This window comes from Athene noctua, chromosome 2 (genome assembly GCF_965140245.1).
Source record: "Athene noctua chromosome 2, bAthNoc1.hap1.1, whole genome shotgun sequence".
NCBI classification, from domain to species: Eukaryota; Metazoa; Chordata; class Aves; order Strigiformes; family Strigidae; genus Athene; species Athene noctua.
In genome coordinates, this window is record NC_134038.1 from 157151909 (window position 1) to 157173914 (window position 22006).

Below are 22006 nucleotides of genomic sequence, written 5' to 3' on the forward strand. Positions count from 1 at the left end.
AGGTTTACACGTCATTTTGTGGGTTATTTGCTTCAAGAGTGTTTCTTCCATGAAGAACAGTCTCTCTGCTCACAGATATTAGTACATACAAATGCTCACAAAGAAAGTTGGTTCCCATATTCTAATTCCCAGATGTAACTCCTAAAAGCAAGAGGTACCACAAACGCAAAGCATCTAATTACCTACAGACAAGCACTACAGGTGGCTCTAAAGTTTTCTCTTTTGGGTATTTCTAATCAAATTCCAATGTGGCTGAAGGTGGAAATATCCTTCATTTAAACAAGAAGTTCACTGATGAGCTGGTGCCTAAAGTAGTAAGAGTCCCCAGCAGATTAAATAGAGGGAAGAAATACCATTCCTACAACACATCCCCTAAACCCTGAGGGAAGGCTGATTTACTGTTAGAACTGTTCCTGCTGATACAATTCCACAGGAAAGGTGTATTTTTTTGCCATATAGATACCATCAGACTTAATTTTTGATGGACAGCCGAAAGCAGAAAGAACCAAAGTTAGGGACATCATGAAATACTGACTTTTTTTTTTTAAAAAAAAAAAAAAGGTATTTGAGGAAGTTTGTAGTCTATTTCCGTTTAAAAGAAAAAAGTCAGACTACATTTTAGCATTCACAGGCTTATCAGATATAACTTAAAGGCTGCATGCAAACAAGACCAAGTAGTAAAATTAATACCAGTGAACTTTAAAAATGTTCAGAAGAAACAAAGTCCCTGATTTAAAGGCTTCATACTTTCCTATTGCAAAAACAGGCCTGTAACTTGGAAGTGATGAAAACAGAAATCCCCTTCCCGAGACTACATCCAAGCTATAATGCTCTATCTATATGGTTTTAACTCAACCCACAGTGGCATTTCAGATGTTTGTGATGGAAACATCCCTGAGGCTAGCAACGCGAGCTATTTTGTTTCAGACTGAATGCACCTTAACATAATATTCTAGTTTCAGGGCAGCCAGGTCAGAGTATTACTTAGTGCAATCAATCAGCCATTAAAACATGGTACTTTAAGGAACAGCTTTGCCAAGTGAGTTAGTGTCAAATAAATAGAAAAGTAGTTGTCTAAGTATTTTAATCTACTCCAAGGGCCTTTTATGGTCAAGTATCTGGAGACAGGATAATTCAGGCACAGAAAAACAAATATGACTTGTGATAGGCCCTTAAAAAGTGACTTTCTGCTACTTTCTGAGCAAGTTATTTCAGATGACTCAGACAAACATAACCCACCTTTTTGGTGAAGGAGTATTAAGTCACTGCCTTTACAGGCTCAAATCCCTGCCAACTTCATAAAAGACGTTTTGGCTAACAGGAACTCTGTGTAGGAACAATATTCCTATAGGTTTGCTTCCCACACAATTACCTGAAAGGGGGGGGGGAGAAATCTAACACATCAAGAAGTATCAAAAAGTGACAAATTCATAGAAGTGATAATCTATAAACATAAGAGATACTGCTCATGAAATTTCCTTTTTGCAAAGGAGGCACAAGAAAGGTCTTAGAAAAGAGATCTCTGCTGAAACAGAAAAATGGAAACTAAAGGGCAAGAAAAAAGGGAACAGACTTTGAAGTCAGTTCTAAGAAGATATTTATATAATCATGGTGGATACTAAGCAAACACTGATGCTCACAATTACAACTTTAACAGTGAAAATTTGAGGCAAGTAGGAATTCTTGTAATTCCATTGTGTAACTTCCTAGATTTCAGCTGTTCTAATTGCAGCATATGGACAGTTCATCTTCATTTCAGAAGGGGGATTTTGTTGGTTCTTCTGGGTTTGTTTGGGGTTTTTTAATCAATTCAGGAAGAACACCTAAACCATTTCCTTCAAGAGCTTCAGCTTCAGTTAGAATGCTTTTGCACAAGCATAAATTTAAGGATGACAACACAGGGAATGGAAAAATGTAACTGTCCAAGCAGGCTTATTAATGGAAAGATGAATATATGCAGAGACAAAGTCCTAAGCAGTTTAAATTAGTCCAAATTGCAAATGTAAGTGGTTATACCTCTGAAGCAATTCAGGCAGTGTTAAGCATGTAGGAGTGCTCTTGACATTAAAAAAATGTCATAAACAGTAACTACTAAACATTAACAGAACCAGAATATAAACTTCTAGCAAAACAAGAGACAAATTTCTAGAACAATGATTAGATCGGAACTTTCAGTTCAGTGATCATAGTTATAGAGATCTATAGGTAAAATCCAGAATAGAATAAACTCTCAAATTTTTGCCTGTAGTTCAAGTTTCTGATCACAATATTTTATAGGAAATTTTCCATTTCCTGACAGAGAATATTCAGGTTTTCACAGAAGGCAAAAAAGTGGCAAAAGAAGGCAAAAGTTAAAAATATATCACTTTTAGAGCACAGAAACACCTCACCAAAAATGTTATAAGTAACCACTTAGCTTTGATTCTATTTTTCCTCGCACATTTCTGACAATGTGATGCAAGTAGAGCAGTTTATGCTGGAATTTAACCCCCAAAATTGTAGTGCATTATTATCACTGTGTACATACTGGTATTGCAGTAAGGAAATACTGCATTTCACATTATTGTAAGAGAAAAAATCAATTAATAAAGAATATGGGGGGGGCACACATTAGAAGCACAAGTTACTTAAGTGGAATTCTCCAAAGCACTTGAACAGTTGATCTTAGAAGTAGACTATCAAGATTATAGGATAAAGTATATGACTGCCTTTATGAGGCAATCACTGCCCCTGCCCCAAGGGATTTAAATAAAATAGCTTCTAATACTGCTTTTCTTATCCAGCAAGCTTAAGTAATACATTAGAAGTAATAGACATTATGCCAACAAGAAAATACAGATGAACATACATGATCTGTAGAGACAACACCTTTCAGAATACTCCATTTATTTTGTATGTATTATTGCAATGAAAGTGGAAAGGATGTGAAAGTAATTAATTGACATACGTCATATTTAAAGCACTTCAATCTCTCAGCAGTCTAGGATTAACAACTCTATGTTTATTAAAGTACTTAATATTATTTATGTTACAGTAGTGCCCAGAGGCCCCAACTGAGACTGAGGCCTCTCTTGAGTGGAGTATTAGAAAATCATTATCACATTGACTTGCAAAGAATTTCCTTTCAAATTATTTTTAAAAAAAAAAAACATGTTTTATTTAAGCCAAATTACTACCTCTATAAACTTTACTCCAGTTTTTGCTGTTTAGCTCATCTTTACTTTTAATGCCAGAAAGAATACCACAAGAATAATACATATTTTTAAATAGAAAGACAGAAGTATAGCTCTGAAACACATATGCCCTAGACTTCTCCCCACCTCTCAGGCCATTGGCTCTAGACACACAGACGTTCCTTCATTTATGGATACCTGTATAAAGAGGTTTGCGCAACTAGACTGCTGTCTCTCCACCCTCTACAGAATAATACTCCAAATGAAACCCTAGCATTAGTAGGTCTGTGAGAATTCTGAAACTAATTAGCAAAATGGTCTGGCTCTCAAAATTCTCACTAAGATCAAACTATTGAGCATTAAAGTTCACATAGGCAGAATAGGCAGCATCTGCATAAACTTCTTAGAGGCTTTCTTTAAAGTGATGGTTCAATAACATGAGTTTCCAACAAATAAATGTACATACAAATGTTAGTACAATCTGCTGTTGTAAAAATCAATGCCTTTTTCAATTTTTTTCTGACACAAATGTTTTCTTCCAAACTTCAAAAGCTGTACTGTCATATCATGTATAATTAACTTCTGGTTTATACTAACTGGCCCACTGAGACTATTCATTATATTTTAATTGTAAGACTTGTTGGATGAAAGCCAGCATGACTCTCTACAAAGTCTAAAAAAACCTTGAATTATAAATTATTTAAAAATCATTAGGCAACCATTAGTACCAAACAAAATACAAACATCCCTTAGATTACTCTGCACAAGTCAGTAAAGCTAGTTAGTCAGATGTTGCATTTTCATTTGTTATGAAATAAAATGCACAACTTCTGATCAAATATTCAACGATCCAGTGCATGTTGGCACAGCAGCCACAAGCGTGCTGGGAATCACAAGTAATCTATATGACAAGGACACTTCTACGGCCTCCCGTATGGTCACAGGCACTGGGCAGCCAGCACCCACCACAGCTCTAGTGGCACACAGTATAGGCATAAACTGGGCTGTAAACTTGTTTTTACTTTTCTGTAGTTTGCTTATTTCAGTGATAGATTCAGCACAAGTTATCAATATGTCACACTTGATCCCCTGCCCAACCAGTTTTTCCCTGACCTGTCATGCGTATTACAAAAAGTTTTGGTCCGTTGCGGTGCAATACTCAGCAATTCAAACAGTTCCTTAATTTCCACAGTTTAACATGGGAGTTTAATAATCTGCTCCAACAAATCATCTCTGGAATTCATATACTCTTAAATGCTTAATGAAGAACAGATTTTCAGTGAGATTTCCTATTATCCTGTCTCAGAGAAGGCTCTTACCATATTGCAAAGATTCACTTTTCATTCTTTTAAAGAAGACACTACTCCACTGGAGGCATGATACCCCAGGTTCTACCTTCACCCAAGAAAAACATAAACTCTAAAGCACAGTACAGCAATTCTAATGTTCTTCTCGAATTAACAGTATACCCATTAATGAAACAATATTTTACAAAGCAAAGGAAAAACACTCTGAATTTTCCTTTTACCAGTCACTTTATTTGTTACATACCTCAGAACTGTTAGGATCTAAAATCAAATTTCACAACTGGAAATTAACCTGAAAAAAATAAACTTCAACAAGTTACTTACTGTAAATTTGCTACTTTTACTGATACAGGAATGTGGGGAAGTTGAGTGGCCCATTTCAGAGTAACATCTTGATAAACATTCAACATTTTACTATGGTTTCCAATTAGAGTGTTTATTGTTCCTTCTTTCACTGTTAAAGATATAAAAATAGTTTTAGGATGAAAGATTTTCAAAAGCCAGTACTTTTCTTTGAGGCTTATATCATTACACTACTTTTTCTTTTAAGCCATTACTTGTTATAAATGAATTTAATATATATTAAAGTGTCAAAAGTTATGAAAGTTACATTGACAATCACCAAGGACATATGTGATTAATTATGGATACAAATTTCAGCTGCATACTACACAACACATGACACAAATTTCCAAGGTTCTAGCCAGCCATGTTTGGTAATTTAAAACATGACGAACAAAGACTCATAATTGCCATGTTGGCATGCCAAGATAGGTATGACAAAATACACACTGGTTAAATATCAGCTACTTATACTCTTCATTAATTCATTGATTTATGAATACTAATTAAAAATGTTTGCATTTATAGGGCTTATTTATAGTATAATTTAAATCAGAAGTATAAAATATGAATATCATTAAGTTCATATTTATAAGGTCTAAAATCATATTTTAAGTCTAAAATAAAACACGGTGTCAAAAATATATCAGATAGATTTTGAGACATTAATAAAGAATAGACATTAAGACTTTGTAGTTCTATAGTGGCATCCAACCAAGTTGCTTCCACACAATATAATGTTAGTTTCATCTCCTAACAGTAAACTTTATTTGATTTTTTTAACTATCAGTAAATGACAGAAGTTCCTCAAACACTAGTTTACTCTTCCAGAATCTCTCATTCTTACATGTTTGTTGTTTTGGTAGCCTGGGAAAACGTGTCGACACTAGACAAGTACCTCAATTTGGTGATAAGAAAATATCTATTTAGATTCTAAAAATTTTGACACTTCACACTAAGTAACATCTTAAAATAAACCCGATTCATCCAAAAAGAGAGCTCCAATTCCAGACTCTTTACACAAACAGCTTATTCAGAAAAATATTCACTGAAAAAAAAAAAATCTTAGCTGCAAAAGTAATGTTGAATTTTCCTTTTACAAACCTGAACAATAAGGAATGAAGCAACTCGGACTGTAATCAAGTTTTTTCATGTATCGTATTTGCCCATTATCCTTAAGGCAAAAGAAGTTTCTCTCACCAAGCACAAAAACAGAAGAAACTGCCTGATTAAAGGAGACAACGCATATATCCAGTGCTTGCTCTCCGATGTTTAAAACCCAATCCACCTTCAAAAGAAAAAACATGCTCCAGAGATCAGTTGACAGCTGCATCTTAAAGACAAAACTTAAGAGAAGACTCAGAACTCATCAAGGTACGGGAATATCATTAACATTGATAGAAAAGCAAAATCAAGGTCTTTTCTGAAGGAGAGTTATCCTCTTATTTTGAAGGCAGCTGGTAACTTTCCTTACTGTGAGTAGAGCAGCAAAAGCATCCACTTTCTGAAATAGCCATTAACTGATGGCTATATGTAGTTCATTTAAATATATTTAAATTTTAAAATACACATCACATTCAAAATGAAAATGCTTTATACTTTAACTATTAAATCCAAGAACAGAGTATTAGAATCATTTAAATCTGCCTCCATACATGTCCTTAAGATATTAAGGGCAAGGTTAGAGAGCAAAAGGTGATAACTTCTTCTACCACTACATGTAAATGGAGAAATAGATGAAGTTTTAGGCATATAAGCCAATATTCATGCTTGCAGTCACTAATGTACACTATTCAATCTGAGGAATGTTTGTGTGTATCACAGCTTGTATACTTTTCCAACTACATATATTGATATAATAAGCAACTACTTACAAATCCTGTCTTGCCTATATCCTTACATCTTTAAACAATATTACTCAGCTCCTCTGAGAAATTTCAACGAATTTACACATGCAAAAATTGCTTTTGCCTGCTGCCAAGCTGTTTAAACAGAAATTCAGAATTTCTGAAGTAAATAAGTATCAAAGTTCAACTGTCAGCACTTTCTATATGAACAGTATCAATCATTTTGCTTAAAGAACATAGAATGAATGAGTAAATATACCAGCATATCTGATATGTGAAACTGGAATTTCCACCTTAACAATCAAAGGGAAAAAAAAGCCAGGCTTAATACATTTTTCTCCATGTATGCTTCTCATTTTAGATTTTAAAAACTTATTTAATTTGCAGCATATCTGATGAAGCTTCCAAATTTCTTATTCAAAAACTGTGTCTTCTCCTAATTCAAGATGTAGGATTCTGACTGACTTACAGTTCGAAAAAATTCTATGATTAGACACTGGAAGGAAGATGCTCTCCCAATATTTTACTGTCACACCTGAGATATGCTGAATCTAGTATTTTACGCAGTACATTTAGCAGACAAGCAATTCTACTGCAGGACCACAGAGAATTAAATTCTATTCCTTGTAACAGGAGACAGATCAAATATTAAACACTTAGTTCCAGGGACCTCCTGAAGACCATTGAAACCACAGGTTTTTGACAAAGAATCCAGGATACTGACTATTTATGGAAACATTTTTCACTGCTGAGTTTTCTCTAAGTACAGAAGATTCCCCAAGTAGAATGAGGTTAATTTTGTAAATAAATCCAATACAAAGTCACAAATAGACTTAAATTAAAAACATGAGAAATATTTTAGGTATACCTGTATATCTCTTTTACTACAGTTTAGGTTCTGTATTACAAAGACTGCCTTAGAAATAGTTATTTCCAGTACACAGTTCTTTTTTTTCCTCCTCCTTAGAACAACAGTGAGTTTTAAGGCCCAACCTTAAACAACTGAGGCTCAAAGAAATCGTAATAGAAATCTACTGGAGTCTTTCCATTGCCTTTAATGGCAATTGGATTGGGTCCTTTGTCAGCAGACAATGTTTCCATTCGTTACTTAGCACTGGTCTTTTCAACATGTATGCAATGTACTACACCAGTTATGTAAAATAAACAGGTTTTACCGCAAGTTTTTTTCCAGAACTAAGTTTTTGCTGTTCTGTTTCTTGTCTTTCATCAGCATCTGTCGCAAATGCCAACACTTGGTATCTGTTATAGGAAGTTTAAAAAAGTAAAAAATAAAATATCTTTGTAGGCAATATCCTTACATTAAGTAAAAAATAAAATATAATTATCATATTATGAGTATACATACACAGTAAAAGCATGGTCTAAAAGGATTGTTAGAAAGCCTAGTGCAACACATCTATCATCAGCAAAGATGTTAAGATAAATATCATGGTAGGATAACACAGCTGTAAAGGCAGAAATTAAAACAAACATTTCTATTCAGATTTTATCTGGTGTTAAATTCAACAGCTAAATATATTAGAGGATAGAAATCTAGACCACAAAGAAGCAAGAAAACAACATATTTTCAAATTGTGAAATTAGGACTCTAACAAAAAATAAACTTTTTTGCTCTTATTAAGCTTTCAAAAAACCTCCTAAACTACCCTGAAATACAATGTGCTATATCTAACAGTTACACTCTCAAGCACATCCACTAAGTAAACTTAAGTGGTTCCAATCCAAGAGATAACCGTAAACTGCACCAGTAGATGACACATCTAGCAAAGATGGGAGGTGTGTGGGTTTTTTACTATTTTGTAACTGCCAACCAACCATACTAAGAAAATATGGTAATGAAGAAATTAGAACAAAACTGCCATAAAATCTCAGCACATCTACCTGTCATAATTTACACCTATGCAATCCCCAATGTTCAAACTGCGTCCTCAGTAACTCTTCTGCATCTATTTCTTTCCTGAATTTGTGCTGGTGTTCTCTCTGAAATACCCTGCTTCCCATGTATGCACATTAGGTAATCTATAAAATACTAAAGTTTCCTACAAAAGTGAAATAAACAACAAAAAAACACAAAAAATGTATCCAAAAGATAGCATTCTGGAAGTCATGGAGTGCCATCAGCCCCTAAGCTCAAACCAATGCAATTCTGAATGTTCCGATTCAAATCTAACACATAAGAGTACATATTTTTGTATATTGTCAGATTTACAGATTTAAAACTGTAAGACCAGCAGCCTTCACATTTCAGATGCATATAGTGGTGCTCGTTACTGAAGAATTTTCGTATCTAAAATTATTTTACTTGCAGAAGTAAACTGTGTACTTGGAATAAGAAATTTAATGGTTTAATATGAATCCTATGATCCAGTTAAAAATACTAAATAAACCGCTTTTAGTACAATTATCATGTCTTTGTGTCCTCTGTATGAACAAATTCACTTTCCTTTTTCAGTTTAACACATTTAGAAGAGAAGTTGCAGATTCTGACCTAACAAAATCTTCTCTTTTCACCATATTTTATTGGTAGTCTTGGCTACCACATTATCATTTTATTAACTAATCAGGGACTAACACACAGTTTTCAAACCAAACTCCCATTGAACAGCAATATGTATTGATGTTTAAGTACCAACTACCTGCGTACAAGTCTTTCATCACAAAAAAATGAAGCCACAGATGACCAATACAAACTTTCAATTCAGCTATGGCATCAAGTATACAATCATTTAAACAGAAGGCATTTTGCTTTTAGATCTTGAAATAATTCAGAATCAGCCCAGGAAATACTGCTTTCAAATGAAGGCATTGGTCAGTATGAGCTACAGGAAGATGGATAATTTGAAGTTTGGCAACTTGTTCTGCTAAAAACACTAGACAGAACTACTGCATTTTTCATTTACTATAACAAGAAAAAAACATGTTTAGTCCCATAAAAATAACCTCTTCTCTCCTTGCCATATCTATTTCCTTCACTTTAGAAGGACTACTTAACTCTATTCTAATGTCCTAAGAGTTCAGACACACATTAGAGATTAGTACCGCAGTGTCTTGGCACTGAAGACCAATAACCAAGTGAAGAATCCCTTTAAAACTACACCTTCCTACAATAAAGACAGCACACTTGTGAATCAGTGATAGACTGCAGAAAAATTTTAGCTACGTTTTTTGTAAAAGTCAAGAATCTAAACATAATGAAAATGCATGAGACTTTTTCTTGAAAATTAGTATTTCTTAATTCCTTATCAATGTTAATAAATTCTGTTTCTTCAGAAAAATATGCATTTTCTATTAAATTACTTTTATTTGAAGCATATACATCTTCTCCTGTATTTAGAAAAAAATACATGATCTCTATAATCTGCTCATGCATTATCTAGAATCTAAAAACCACCTGATCAAGCCTTAAGCAGAGTAAGAGCACTGCTTGAGAAATTCAGGTGATAGACTGCGGTAGTGTGAGAAAGCATTCCCCAGATTAGATTCCCAAGGCATAATCCATAAAAAGTCATGTTCTTATTTTTTTTAATATGATTACCTCTGAAAAAAATCTTAAGGTACCTGTCAGACCATTTCTCCAGCTTGATGAAATTCCTCTGAGTGGCAGCCCTACCCTCTCTATATTAGCCACTTCCTACAATTTGGCATCGTCCTTGAATTTCAGGACATGCATTCTGTCTTGTTGTGCAGGATGATGATGTTAAAGAAATACTGGCTCCAGTATCAGCTCCTGAGGAACATCACTCATCTTTGACTGCTAGTTAGAACTATAGACCACTACTACCCTGTAGCTTGACAGCTCTGCCACTTTTTCTTCCATTTTTTATTTCTTTTTTTTATCATGTGTAGTAGCCCCAAACACCATACCACCCCAATTTACTGCTAGGCACAGAGATTTAAAAAAGCCTAAGAGCAGACCTTGGCAGTTTCAGTGGAGAAAGGATGAGGCAAAGCAAGTGATAAGTTCCTTGGTCTTTTCACACCTTTGTTAAAGATGCCTAATGTGTTCAGTAGTGTGTCAACTTCCTAGATCTACCTTTTATATCTGAGGTATCTGTGGAATTCCTTGTTCTTCAGACCCTCTACCAGTAGAAGTTTTAACCAAGCTTATATCTTCTTGTTCCAATCCCCTGAATGCCTACATGTTGTTTATATTCCTCTTTAGTAGTCCATATTAACTTCCACCTCATACATTTACTTTTTTCCATTTCAACTTAGCCAGGAGATACCTGTCAATTCAAGCTGTCTTCTGCAATTTCTTACTTTCTTTAACATCTAAATGGATAGTTCATGGTCTTTGAGAAGGTTATGCATGAAGATTCACCAGCTCTCTCGAGCCCTTTGGCCCTTCAGGGCAGCCTCTCACTGGATACTGCCTACCAGTTCCTCGAACAAGTCCAAGTCTGTTCTTGAAATCTACAGTCTTTGGTCCACTGCTTATCTTCCTCATTTCTCTCAGGATCTTAATCTATATCATCTCATGGTCACTGCAGGCAATATCTGCAACAGTCAGCAGCAGATGCTGACCATTACTCCTTTAAACATTTCTTTCTGAGTTGTGGATTCAGCAAAGCATCTTCCCTATCTTCCCTAGCCAGGCTGTCTAGCACCTGCATCAAAAAGTTTTCCTTAATGCACCTCAGAAACCTTACACATTGCTGAAATCCATTATGTTGCCCTCCCAGCAGACATTAGTCCTCCATGAGAACAAGGGCCTACCATTGGGAAACTTCTTGCTTAAAAAAGGCTTCATAGGAGACATCCACCACAGCATTCCCTTCCTCAAGCATCCACCTGATTCTGAACAGATGGATGCTTGATAAACTCTCAACATGGTGGTTCTGTAAGAGAGCCCCATGTATTCAAGCTGCTCCCCCATGGTGAACACAAATCCCCCCTTGTCTGTCTTTTCTTCCTGAAGAGTCATCAATTAGAGCACCTTAGTCATGCAATCTACCCTGTCACATCTCTAACTGCACATACAACTTCTAGTTCCTCCTCTTTGCTGCCAAGGCAGCAGGTGTTTGTAAATATGCCCTTAATATGGGCCCCCACTCATCTCACTTCATCTAAGATATCATGAAAGCAACCCCCTTTGTGCACTTGACCCTTATACCCTATACCATCACTTACATGCTGGATTTAGCACCTATCCCTCAGTCTAGCAGTCAAGGGAGTTAAGAAGCATCCTCTGTCACTTTGTCACGTGGATTCCATCTCTCCCCACCAGCCCTTATTCCTTCAAAAGGATTCTATGATCACAAAAGCCAAAGCCCTGTCTCCAAACTGTTCTGAAAACTGAACAGACTAACACCTATTTGCATCAAAATAAAAATCCTGTTGAAACAACTGGAAAGAACATCTTGCTCAAGTACTACAGTGCAGACAACACTGAAAGCACAGATTAGACTGAACTAAAGCAGGGAAAAACCTGGCACAACATGATGTGCCTTGATAAGGTAGTAAATGAGACATTTATACAAATAAAATAGGACCATAAAGTCCTCAGCACACACAATATGCTTTCTTCTGTGACTATACATAGACAGTAATCACTCAACAACATATGACATTTTATTTTCCTTCTTTCCTGCAACTACCTATCACCTTCTTTGGGATACAATACTGGTAAAGACAATAAAAATTAGTATGTAAACAAAAGTAAGAATTTCTAAGTCATAGCACCAAAATATGCTGTAATTACTGAACACGTACTTGTAACTCTCAACCTGTCGACAAGAAGACACTGTAATGAAAGAATCTGTCCGAGAGTTGTAAGTCAAGGGACCAGGCAGAAGAAAACCAGGTAAAAAACGGCCAAAAGCATAGCTTTCCTGTTCAAACAACATGAGCATCCCATCCATGGACTGTATGCATATCAAATCTCGACCTAAGGAAAGCAAAAAAAAGATATACAAAGAACACAAAGCAATGTTATTTATGTAGCTTTAATCCTAAAATTGTTAGTAAATTAAAATTGTACTCATAAGTAATCCTAACAAAAATAAGATTCATTTTAATTTACATGAGTGTTTACTATGCAGAACACTAAATATTCCAACCTCAATAAAAGCTTACTTACTAAAATAAACAATTAGATTTTTGTGGGAACAACATTCAGAATATATTAAGAGAAAAAAAAAAGAGTTAGGTATTTTATTTCAAACAAAAATTCCTAAAGATATAATTATTACAATTCCAGTTTAAATAAATATTTCAATACTTCCAAAACCCCAAATTATTCTGGTTCTTAAATGCCACTATATCTTACAAGCAGTCATAATGACTGTGGTTTAAAAATAACTAATTCTACTCTTTCAAGTCTACTTAAGCAATACAACAGAAAGTCCTACAAATATGTATTGTTGTGAAAATAATACAATAGTAATATTTTTTCACAATTTGCATTCACATTTTCTGTCTTCAAGGAAATTAAAAAATAAAACAGTTCTATTCCATGTTACCAACAAGACTAAAAAAAAAAAAAAAAAATCAGCTTGGAAGTAAATTACTTCAAGCCTCATCCATTATCCAGCAGCCTTAGGACACGACTGTCATGCCTCAAGTACACCAATCTAAATTCAAAGTCTCATTTGGAAGATTTCTGAGATCAGAAGCTGATTATGCAACTTGTACTTCATATGCAAAGTAACAATTCAAATAAACGATATTTTGCATGGATTCAAAGAGAGGTATACCAGTAAGACGAACACCTTCTGAAGCTCAAGTATTTCTCCTGAATTCAGAGATAAGCCCCTATCTTGCAAATTTAACAGGAAATACTTGTAATTCAAAATGTCCATACACCTCCATTGAAATAATCTAATGTGTTCCTGGAATTATTCTATATGCATGGAGGACCCAAACACATTGTCTGTTCACTAAGCTCCATCTTCAATCATTTAAGAACTGTTTTCAAACCTAAGAAGGTGAAGCAAAACAAAAATAGACTAAAACTTCATTCTGACACTTAAATAAAGGTAAAAAAGGTCAAAGAGATATTCAGTATCTGAAAAAGCAACAAATATAAAGTACAGTGCAAAACATTGTTTATCTCCACTATGATTCTTCACAGAAACTTTAACTAGTTAAAAATAAATTAGTAGTGTAATTGGTCACCACTACATCATGTTATTTGTCCTTGTGATTAAAACATACAATAAAAATATTGCTTAGGGTAAGAACAGAAAAAAAAAAAAAGAAAGGAAGGTAAAGCAGCTGAGTCCTTTCCTCCCTCATCCCTTTTTCAGATTTTCCAATTTTCTAAAAATCAAGATCTCCCATCCTTCTATTCCTGATTCTGCTTACAATTTACTGTCTGTTCTATACCTGTTGCAAATATCAACCATTTGATAGGAAGGACCTTTGAAAGTGTAATTCATTTTGTTTGTTGGGTAGAGGCAAAGTTGAATCTTTCAGTCTATTATGAAAAAGCTAAAATACTTCAATCCTTCACACCAATGATTAGATAGAGCTGCAAAACAACTTCAGCAGTGTAATTTCAGCAACACCAATGGCATTTCAAGCATGTAATCATATGTTTCTTCCCTTATGTTCTATGTAGATCTTTTCCGAAAACCTTAAATTTATCATTCTTATTTAGTGGAGTTTTGTTGGTTTTGTCTGTATTTGGAGGGATAACATTAACTGACAACATCAAATACTTAAATTTTGCTTTAGCAAGGAGGTAATAGCACTTCCAATTACAAATTAATAAATTAAAACGTAGAAAATAATTTTATTCAATGTTAGAAAATCTCTTACTCCATATTAAATGAGAGAAGTACTCTAAGAATCCTGGCTGGCTTCAGAAAGAAACTTAGCTGAGAAACAGTGAAAACTCATCTTCCTAAACTGAAAAATGTCAGAATCTGTACTAATAATACATGTTATACAAAAGCAATTCAAAGTGGAAATTATTAAAGTACTGTTCAGACTGAGATTTTGCCTGATACTGAATTCAAACTAACATATCTTTGGGTTTTTTCTACTACTGCAAGTGAGAAAATTTAAATATATCATCTTTATAGCAGCTCATTAAATCAGTGACCACTTGTCAGTAGCAACTTCAATTTGATGATTTAAGTCTCAAAAGTTTAATCTACAACATTCTGAAGTTTGTACCACTACACTGGAAACTTGAAACATTTTAAATGTTTCCTCTTCTACGTGCAGATTAAAGCCATACACCCTTCTAGAAAACGTAAACTTTTTACCTCAACAGAAAAAGTCAACAAAGAAATGTTTCCTGTGACTAAATGCAATCATTTTTTAAAAAATTATGGGTTTGACATAGATCTCCAAAAGCATTTGCTAAACAGACCAATTGTTTAGAGCTATGATTTTCCTAGGATTTTCTACACAGACTTTTTTAATTAGAAAGCAGGGTCGAGCGCTTGCTGTTCAATCTTAGAATTTATTGTTTATTAAATTAAAAACATATTCTACAGTATGCAAACACATTAGATACACATATATACACACACCTCTTAAATATGCATAACTAGTAGGCTTCCTCTGAAATTATTTGTATAAAGCAGCTTTACTAAGTCTTTAAGAATCATTTCCCCTCTTAAAATATTTTTCATAGGACAGATTTCACAATTTTTTGATTAATTCAAAACTTGTAGTTGACATTCTGCACCTGAAATATGTGGTATTCAAGAGGTTACTGATCTTAGTCAGAATGAACATTTGGTTTGCTGCTTATGCTGTCTCTGAAGTACTAGCCAAGAACACTGCAATGACTTTACTAACATATGATTCAAAAATGAGAGTGATCTATAAATAAAGTACCTTATATGTTTCAATTAAAAAATAAAGCAAGATGCATATGTGAATTTGAAAGTTATTTAATATTAAGGTTCCTACAATTCTGAATGTGCTCCTTTTCATCACTAACAGCTGACACTTATTAGTGTAATTAAAAAAAAAAAGAAGAATGTATTCATAAAAGAAATGCAGCAACTATACAAGTTCAAAGAGTATCAGTCGAAGCACATTAAGGCTGTGAGTAGACAAATGAGTGAAACCAATCTAATGCTTTGCTACTGCTGGCAGGAGAAGTCCTGCTCCTCCAGGCCTCCAGCTGCCCTTGCTCAGGTCACATAGTTCCTCCCCACTCCCAAGGCAGATCTGGCACTTATCTGATGGCTGCTAAGCTCATAGTACAACACCATCCTGAATTTGTAATTTTTTAAAAAACTTTCAGATGAGTGAATCATCACCCCACATAAATAACTCCATACAAGCTTGGCAACTGCCAGGGGTGACCTGGAAAGTATCAAGCATGACATGGCTCTGGGGGTGATGGTTAAGGGCATGAGGACCCAAGTGATTTTCCTCCTTGAACCTGCAGAGGAAAGGGAAGGGCAAGAGAAAGACTGGATGTATCCTGTGGGCCAACAATTGGTTGCACAGCAGGTATCCACGACAGAGCTTTCTTGTATGACCATATGACCCTTTTTGAGGACTGACAACTGTTTGGAAGAGACAGGATCCTCTGAATAAATCCAGCAAAAGTATCTAAGCAAACTGCCTTGCCAATTTAGTAAGAGCAACTTTAAAGTAGGAATGACAGGGACAGGAGAGATTTTACAATAAGAGAGAGAGTGGTAGATGGGGTAGGCAAGCAAAAGGTCCCAGGAGGATGTGAACCAAAGGGACACGGCAATCAACAAAACAGGGCTGAAGTGGATCACCTGAAGTGCAAGAATCCAACTAAAGAAGAGCCCGTGGATCAGTGGCCTTATGGAGAAAGCTCTCATGTCCTTTTTCAGTGCGTTTGAAATGCGTCTACAGTAACGCACATACTAATATAGTATACTTAAAATTTACTAATAGCCTTGGTCAATGATTATGCTAGTAGCTATAGTTACTGCACACCTGGGAATAAGCATAAGATGGGTCAGGTGAGACAATGAAATTTATAAAGAATAGGCTTTGGTCTCCATACCTTACAGAATAACTAGAATGTCCTGGATGTCCTGGTTTCAGCTGGAATCATAAAGAGTGTATAGAATTGTGTTGAGAATAAGTTATTTGACAACCTGACAAAATGATTAATCCATCCGTTAACTTGGCAATAAAACCAACTTTTGACTGTCCTGAAAGTGAACTACCTTCATTATAATACTAAAAAACACATCCACAGGTCAAAAAGACCCCTGCCCAGGATAACACCCTTCCCCTGACCATGCATAACAGTAGAAGTGCTAGGTAAGCCGTATTATAAGTGCATGTTAATTACTAACCAATCAGTATCTAATAGGCATGTTATGGAAAACTACTAATCTCTGATTTTTGTCTATAAAAGAAGCATGAAAACCTGCTGTTTGTGTGCTTGATTTGTGGAAAAGTCCACCAAGCACCCAGGCCTGAATAAATACAGTATCTCTCCTGAGCGTGTTAAGATTGGTTTGCTGCATGCCAGGCATGAATCCACTTTTCGGGTAATAGTTTTTGGCAACCCAGATGGGACAGCTGTAATGCCTTGCCCTGATTGACTTTCTTACTCTTGGCAGGGGGACCCTGATCTCTGGATTCCAACAGGCACTGAACTTTTGATCAGGGACTCCATGAGTACTCTCCCCGACCAGAGTGGGTAAGCAACACAACAGTGCAATGCTTGATAAAAGAGACATTTTTTGATACAAGGTTATGCGTGCACTTAAGGGGGGATTGTTGGTAAAATAGGTAAACTGATATACATTTGACAGTGATGACTGGAGTATATGAAATTGTGGATTGCTAAAATAAGTAAATTCATATACGATTGACAGTGATGACTGGAATATATGAAGTTGTGGATCAGAACACTTTGGAGGGAGGGGGTAAAAATATTGGAGTTCAACCATCTAGAATGACTCCTTGCTCTCCTCTTGGGTATATTATAAAATATTGGGAAAATTTGGAGATCTGTTAACAAGGGAACAGCCAATTGAATATTGTACTAAATGATGGACACTGCATAAGTTGGAAAATAAGAAAAAAGAGACCAAGAAAGGGTCCTTAAAAAATAATACTATTTTGCAATTAATGTTGTTTTGTCAATGACAGGACAAATGGGATGAGGTACCTTATGCTGATTTATTCTTTACTTTGAGAAATGATCATGAAACTCAAAAGAAATGTAGATTTTTTAATTCTGACCCTAATGTAATGACAATGATGGAAGACAAAGATACAGAGTCCTGTTGTTGTTCTGCATGTAGTTTTAGGATGAGGTGTTTAAAATTGAGTGATGAAGAAGATGTACAAATGTTGGTGGCTTTGGATAGTGAGGAAAATAATGCTGGAGGAGTTGGTGGTTTTAGCCCTATAGCAGGGAGAACTCAAGCATGAAAAAACCTTACACTATTAGCTCGTCTTTGACAGGCTGTAGATCCAGGAGGAAATCAAGTATTGTCAAGGTACATTTACTACTCTGATTTAATGAACTGGAAGGAGTCAGCTGGATCATATAGAGAAAACCCAGAGAAAATTTATCATTCTTTTAGAATGATTATTGAAAATCATCATCCATATTGGCAGGACATGCAAGTATTATTAAATGGCTTGTTAACCCCAGAAGAAAAGGAGAACAAGATTATAAAGATGATGACTGAAAACAGAAAGCTGTAATTTTGGCAGACACCCTTGATAATGCCCAAATTTTAACTTGAGGTAGACAATTTTTCATAGGACAAGGAAAAAGAGGTAGGGGAGTAGGACATGGAAATATGATCAGACAATCAGTCCCCCTAGAAATTAATCTATATGTCTTTTCCAGAGAGCAAGGACACTGGAAAAATGAGTGTCCAAAAAAATAAAAGAGCCAGTCAGACCTCGGAAATACCTCCTGAAGCTGACTTCCTTATGATGGGAACAGAATCTAAGTAATAAAACTGGGGACTCCCTAGCCAAGCCTCTGGTTCCAGTAAAGCTGAGGAATAAAACTTTTGATTTTCTAGTAGATACAGGAGCAAAGTATTCAGTCATAAATACTTACAGGGGACCTCCAAGTAAATTTAATCAGTTACAGGCAAGACAGAGGCCAGAGCATTTTTAAAACCCTTGAAATGTGAAATTGGAGAGGAAAACAGTAATGCATGAGTTTTTATAAGTACCAGAGTGCCCAATACCTCTCTTGTGATGGGATTTATTAAGTAAGCTAGAAGCACAAATCAATTTAAAAAAAGGAAGATTCAAGTTGATTTTCCCAAAACTAATGCCTGGCAGTCACAAATATATTTGTAACAAGCAGGATTGGAAAATAAAGAAGAAGAACTTGGAAACATTCCTGAGGAAATTAAGAATGCAGTCACTCCCTCACTGTGGGCATCTGAGAAACTTGGAAAAGAGAAGAATGTGGAACAAGTAAAAGTTGAATTAAAACCAAGAGTTCAACTGATAAGAAAGAAACAATATCCTATCAGTACGGAAGACAGGAAAGGCTTGGAGCCAACAGTGAATAATTTTCTTAAATATAGATTTTTATGAGAGTGTCAATCTGAATACAATACTCTAACTGTAATTGTTTACAAGTCATTGAACAGGAGTACGCCAGCAGACCAGACCCAAGAGACACTGCCTTCAAACTCCAGATTAAGAGCTGACATATACTAACAAAAGCAGTTTCATTGTGAAGGGGATAAGAAAGGCTGGCTATGCTGTGGTGACACTAACCGAGGATCAGGAAGTTAAAACATTGTCTCCAAATACCTCTGCAGAAAATGCTGAAATAATTGCCTTAACGAGGCCTTTTATCTGCTAGTGGTACACCTATAGAGTATGGAGCAGAGATTTTAAACTTGCTGGAAGCAGTACAGAAGCTGAAGGAATTTGCCATGGTATATTAGAAAGAAAATTTGGATGTAATCTGAGGAAATCAGAGGGCAGATAAAGCTGCAAAACAAGTTGCACTTAGTATTATTTGTATTCTATTTCCACCAAGGGAAATGCAAGTAGAACCCCCAAAGGACAAAGAACTAGAAGATAAATTGACTAAGTTACTAAAATGCAAAAAAGACAATGGAGGGCGGTGAATTACCACATGATTCCTGAAATCATGAAAAAGTTAATGACTAAAACCCATTAAGAGACCCCTATGGGAGCAGAAGCAATAGTCGAATCAGTAAGATGTTATGCAACAGGGGTTAAAATGTTGCTCGTTGCTAAAAGTGTAAGTAACCAATGTGAAATTTGTCTTAGGAACAATGCAAAGATACAAGCATGACCCCCTCCAGGAGAGGTAAGATAAAGCTTAACTTTTGGTGAGTATTGGCAAATAAATTTTTCAGAATTGCCAAGATGCAGTCAATATTGATACTTATTGGTATTGGCGGATACCTTTTCCAGTTGGCCTGAAGCTTTCCCATGTTGAACAACAAGGCAAAAGAGGTAGCAAAGCACCTACTAAAAGAAATTACTCCAAAGTTTGGCGTTCCTTTAGGAATGTCCTCTGATAGACGTCCATATTTCATAGCTGAGTTTGTTAGGAATGTGAGCAAAATACTAGGGATTAGGTGGAATTTACACATCCTCCGGAGGCCACAATCCAGTGGACAGGTAGAAAGAATGAAACAAACACGAAACCAACAAATTTCTAAATTATGCCAGGAAGCCAAATTAAAATGGGTGGAAGCTTTGCCGCTTACCCCCTTGAGGATTAGAGTAATTCCTAGGACTAGAGAAGGGATAAGCCCTTTTGAAATTCTATATGGCAAACCTATAACATCAATCTGACAGAAGGCCTGAACAGATGCATATAGTAGGGGAAAAGGTGTTGTCTTTGAACAAGGTATTGAGTTCCATCCACAAATACGTACTTTTAAGAGTACCTGTACCTGTACCCCTCAACTCCCTGGTATACTCCTTCTGTCCTGGAAATCAGGTCTACCTATGGACATGGAAGGATGATCCCCTTGAAGAAAAGTGGAAAGGACCCTATCAAGTGCTGCTAACCACAAACACTGCCATGAAACTCAGAGGAGTGGAACCCTGGATCCATCACACTAGGATAAAGAAAACACCTACTGGACTGGGGAAAGTACCTAAGTGACCTTTGAAATTAAGAATAATTTGTTCATCTAGATTGTATACAAGGAATATCTATATTTTCTATCCTTATAATTGCAGATGGGAATAATCATATTAACCTACTTGTACAAAGAATTTAACCTATGCTAAAATTGTTCAGAATGGAGATCAGAGTCTTATTAAGTTTATTAGTGCATTCATTAGATGGTATTGAGCTTCAATCCTTGATGTCAAAATGAGATAGAGATTGAAATATTTGGGAACTCTTAGCCAGGGAAGTAACCAGCACATCTTCCCTCTGTATATCCGCAGAAAACTCAGTAGGAGAAATGTACAGTTCTTGTCTAATAGGGACACCAACTCCTTCAGAACTGTTAAAAAAACTATACAATATTTAAAAATTTTGATGTCAAGTTGACTTAACATATACAGTCAAATCAAAGAAAGAGGGTTATTGAGAGTAAAGGTGCAAGGAGCACTCCCTGCAATGCACTAAGTTTGAGAATTGCTCTTCGAAATGAGAGAATCTGACTCTTTTGAAGCCTCTTCTAAGGTGCAATACCACCCAAAATTTAAGCTATACCTGGGCACATACTAGATTACCCATAGGCTAGTTTTTACTATGTGAGCAATTGGCATATACCTACCTACATACCAGCAAATGTGACTGCAGGACCATGTTGCATAGGAAGGATGGCTCCATTGTTATTGAATAAGGAAGATTTAGAATATAATAAACAAAGAGAAGTACACATCAGATACCCGAGGACTGTGACTCCAAAGTCACTCTCTACAGCTCAAGTGAAATGTCAAGAACAGCCATACTTGCCCCTGGAGTTGGAGTGGCTATGAATTACCACACAATAAAAAGGATTACTTCTGCCCTAATTAAAGATATAAATTTTACCTCACAGGCACTCACAGCTATCAGAACTGAAATGGCACAAGTAAGGAAAGCTACTCTGGAAAACAGAGTGGCAATCGATTATCTACTTCTGAGACACAACCATGACTGTGAGGAATTTAAAGGGATGTGTTGTTTCAGTTCAACAGATAACTCCCAATTGGTCCAAAGGAAAAATCAACACTGGAAGACCTGGCATCCGAATTTAAAGAACGAGGATCAGATTTCTCTTGGCTATTCTCATGGCTTCCTGATCTCAAATAGTTGAAACATTTATTTTTCCTCGTGTTACTTATACTAATAATGATCACTGTAACTTGTTTCTTGATTCAGTGTATGCTGCTTTGCAGGCCAAGAATCTATACAGAAATGGTGTGAGACTGTTTAAAACACCAT

At 35.6% G+C, this 22006-nt stretch overlaps 1 protein-coding gene across 4 annotated transcripts in view; it reads right to left on the minus strand.

The window, feature by feature from the left end:
* BBS9 (Bardet-Biedl syndrome 9) overlaps window positions 1-22006 on the minus strand; it is a 313837-nt gene that overhangs the window by 259086 nt on the left and 32745 nt on the right. For all 4 annotated transcript variants that reach the window (XM_074900814.1, XM_074900816.1, XM_074900813.1 and 1 more), the window contains exons 6-9: window positions 12403-12577; window positions 7845-7929; window positions 5927-6110; window positions 4805-4934 (exon numbers count right to left, since the gene is read on the minus strand). In XM_074900814.1, the coding sequence (XP_074756915.1) occupies window positions 4805-4934; window positions 5927-6110; window positions 7845-7929; window positions 12403-12577 (574 nt within the window). The remainder of the gene's footprint in view (window positions 1-4804; window positions 4935-5926; window positions 6111-7844; window positions 7930-12402; window positions 12578-22006) is intronic.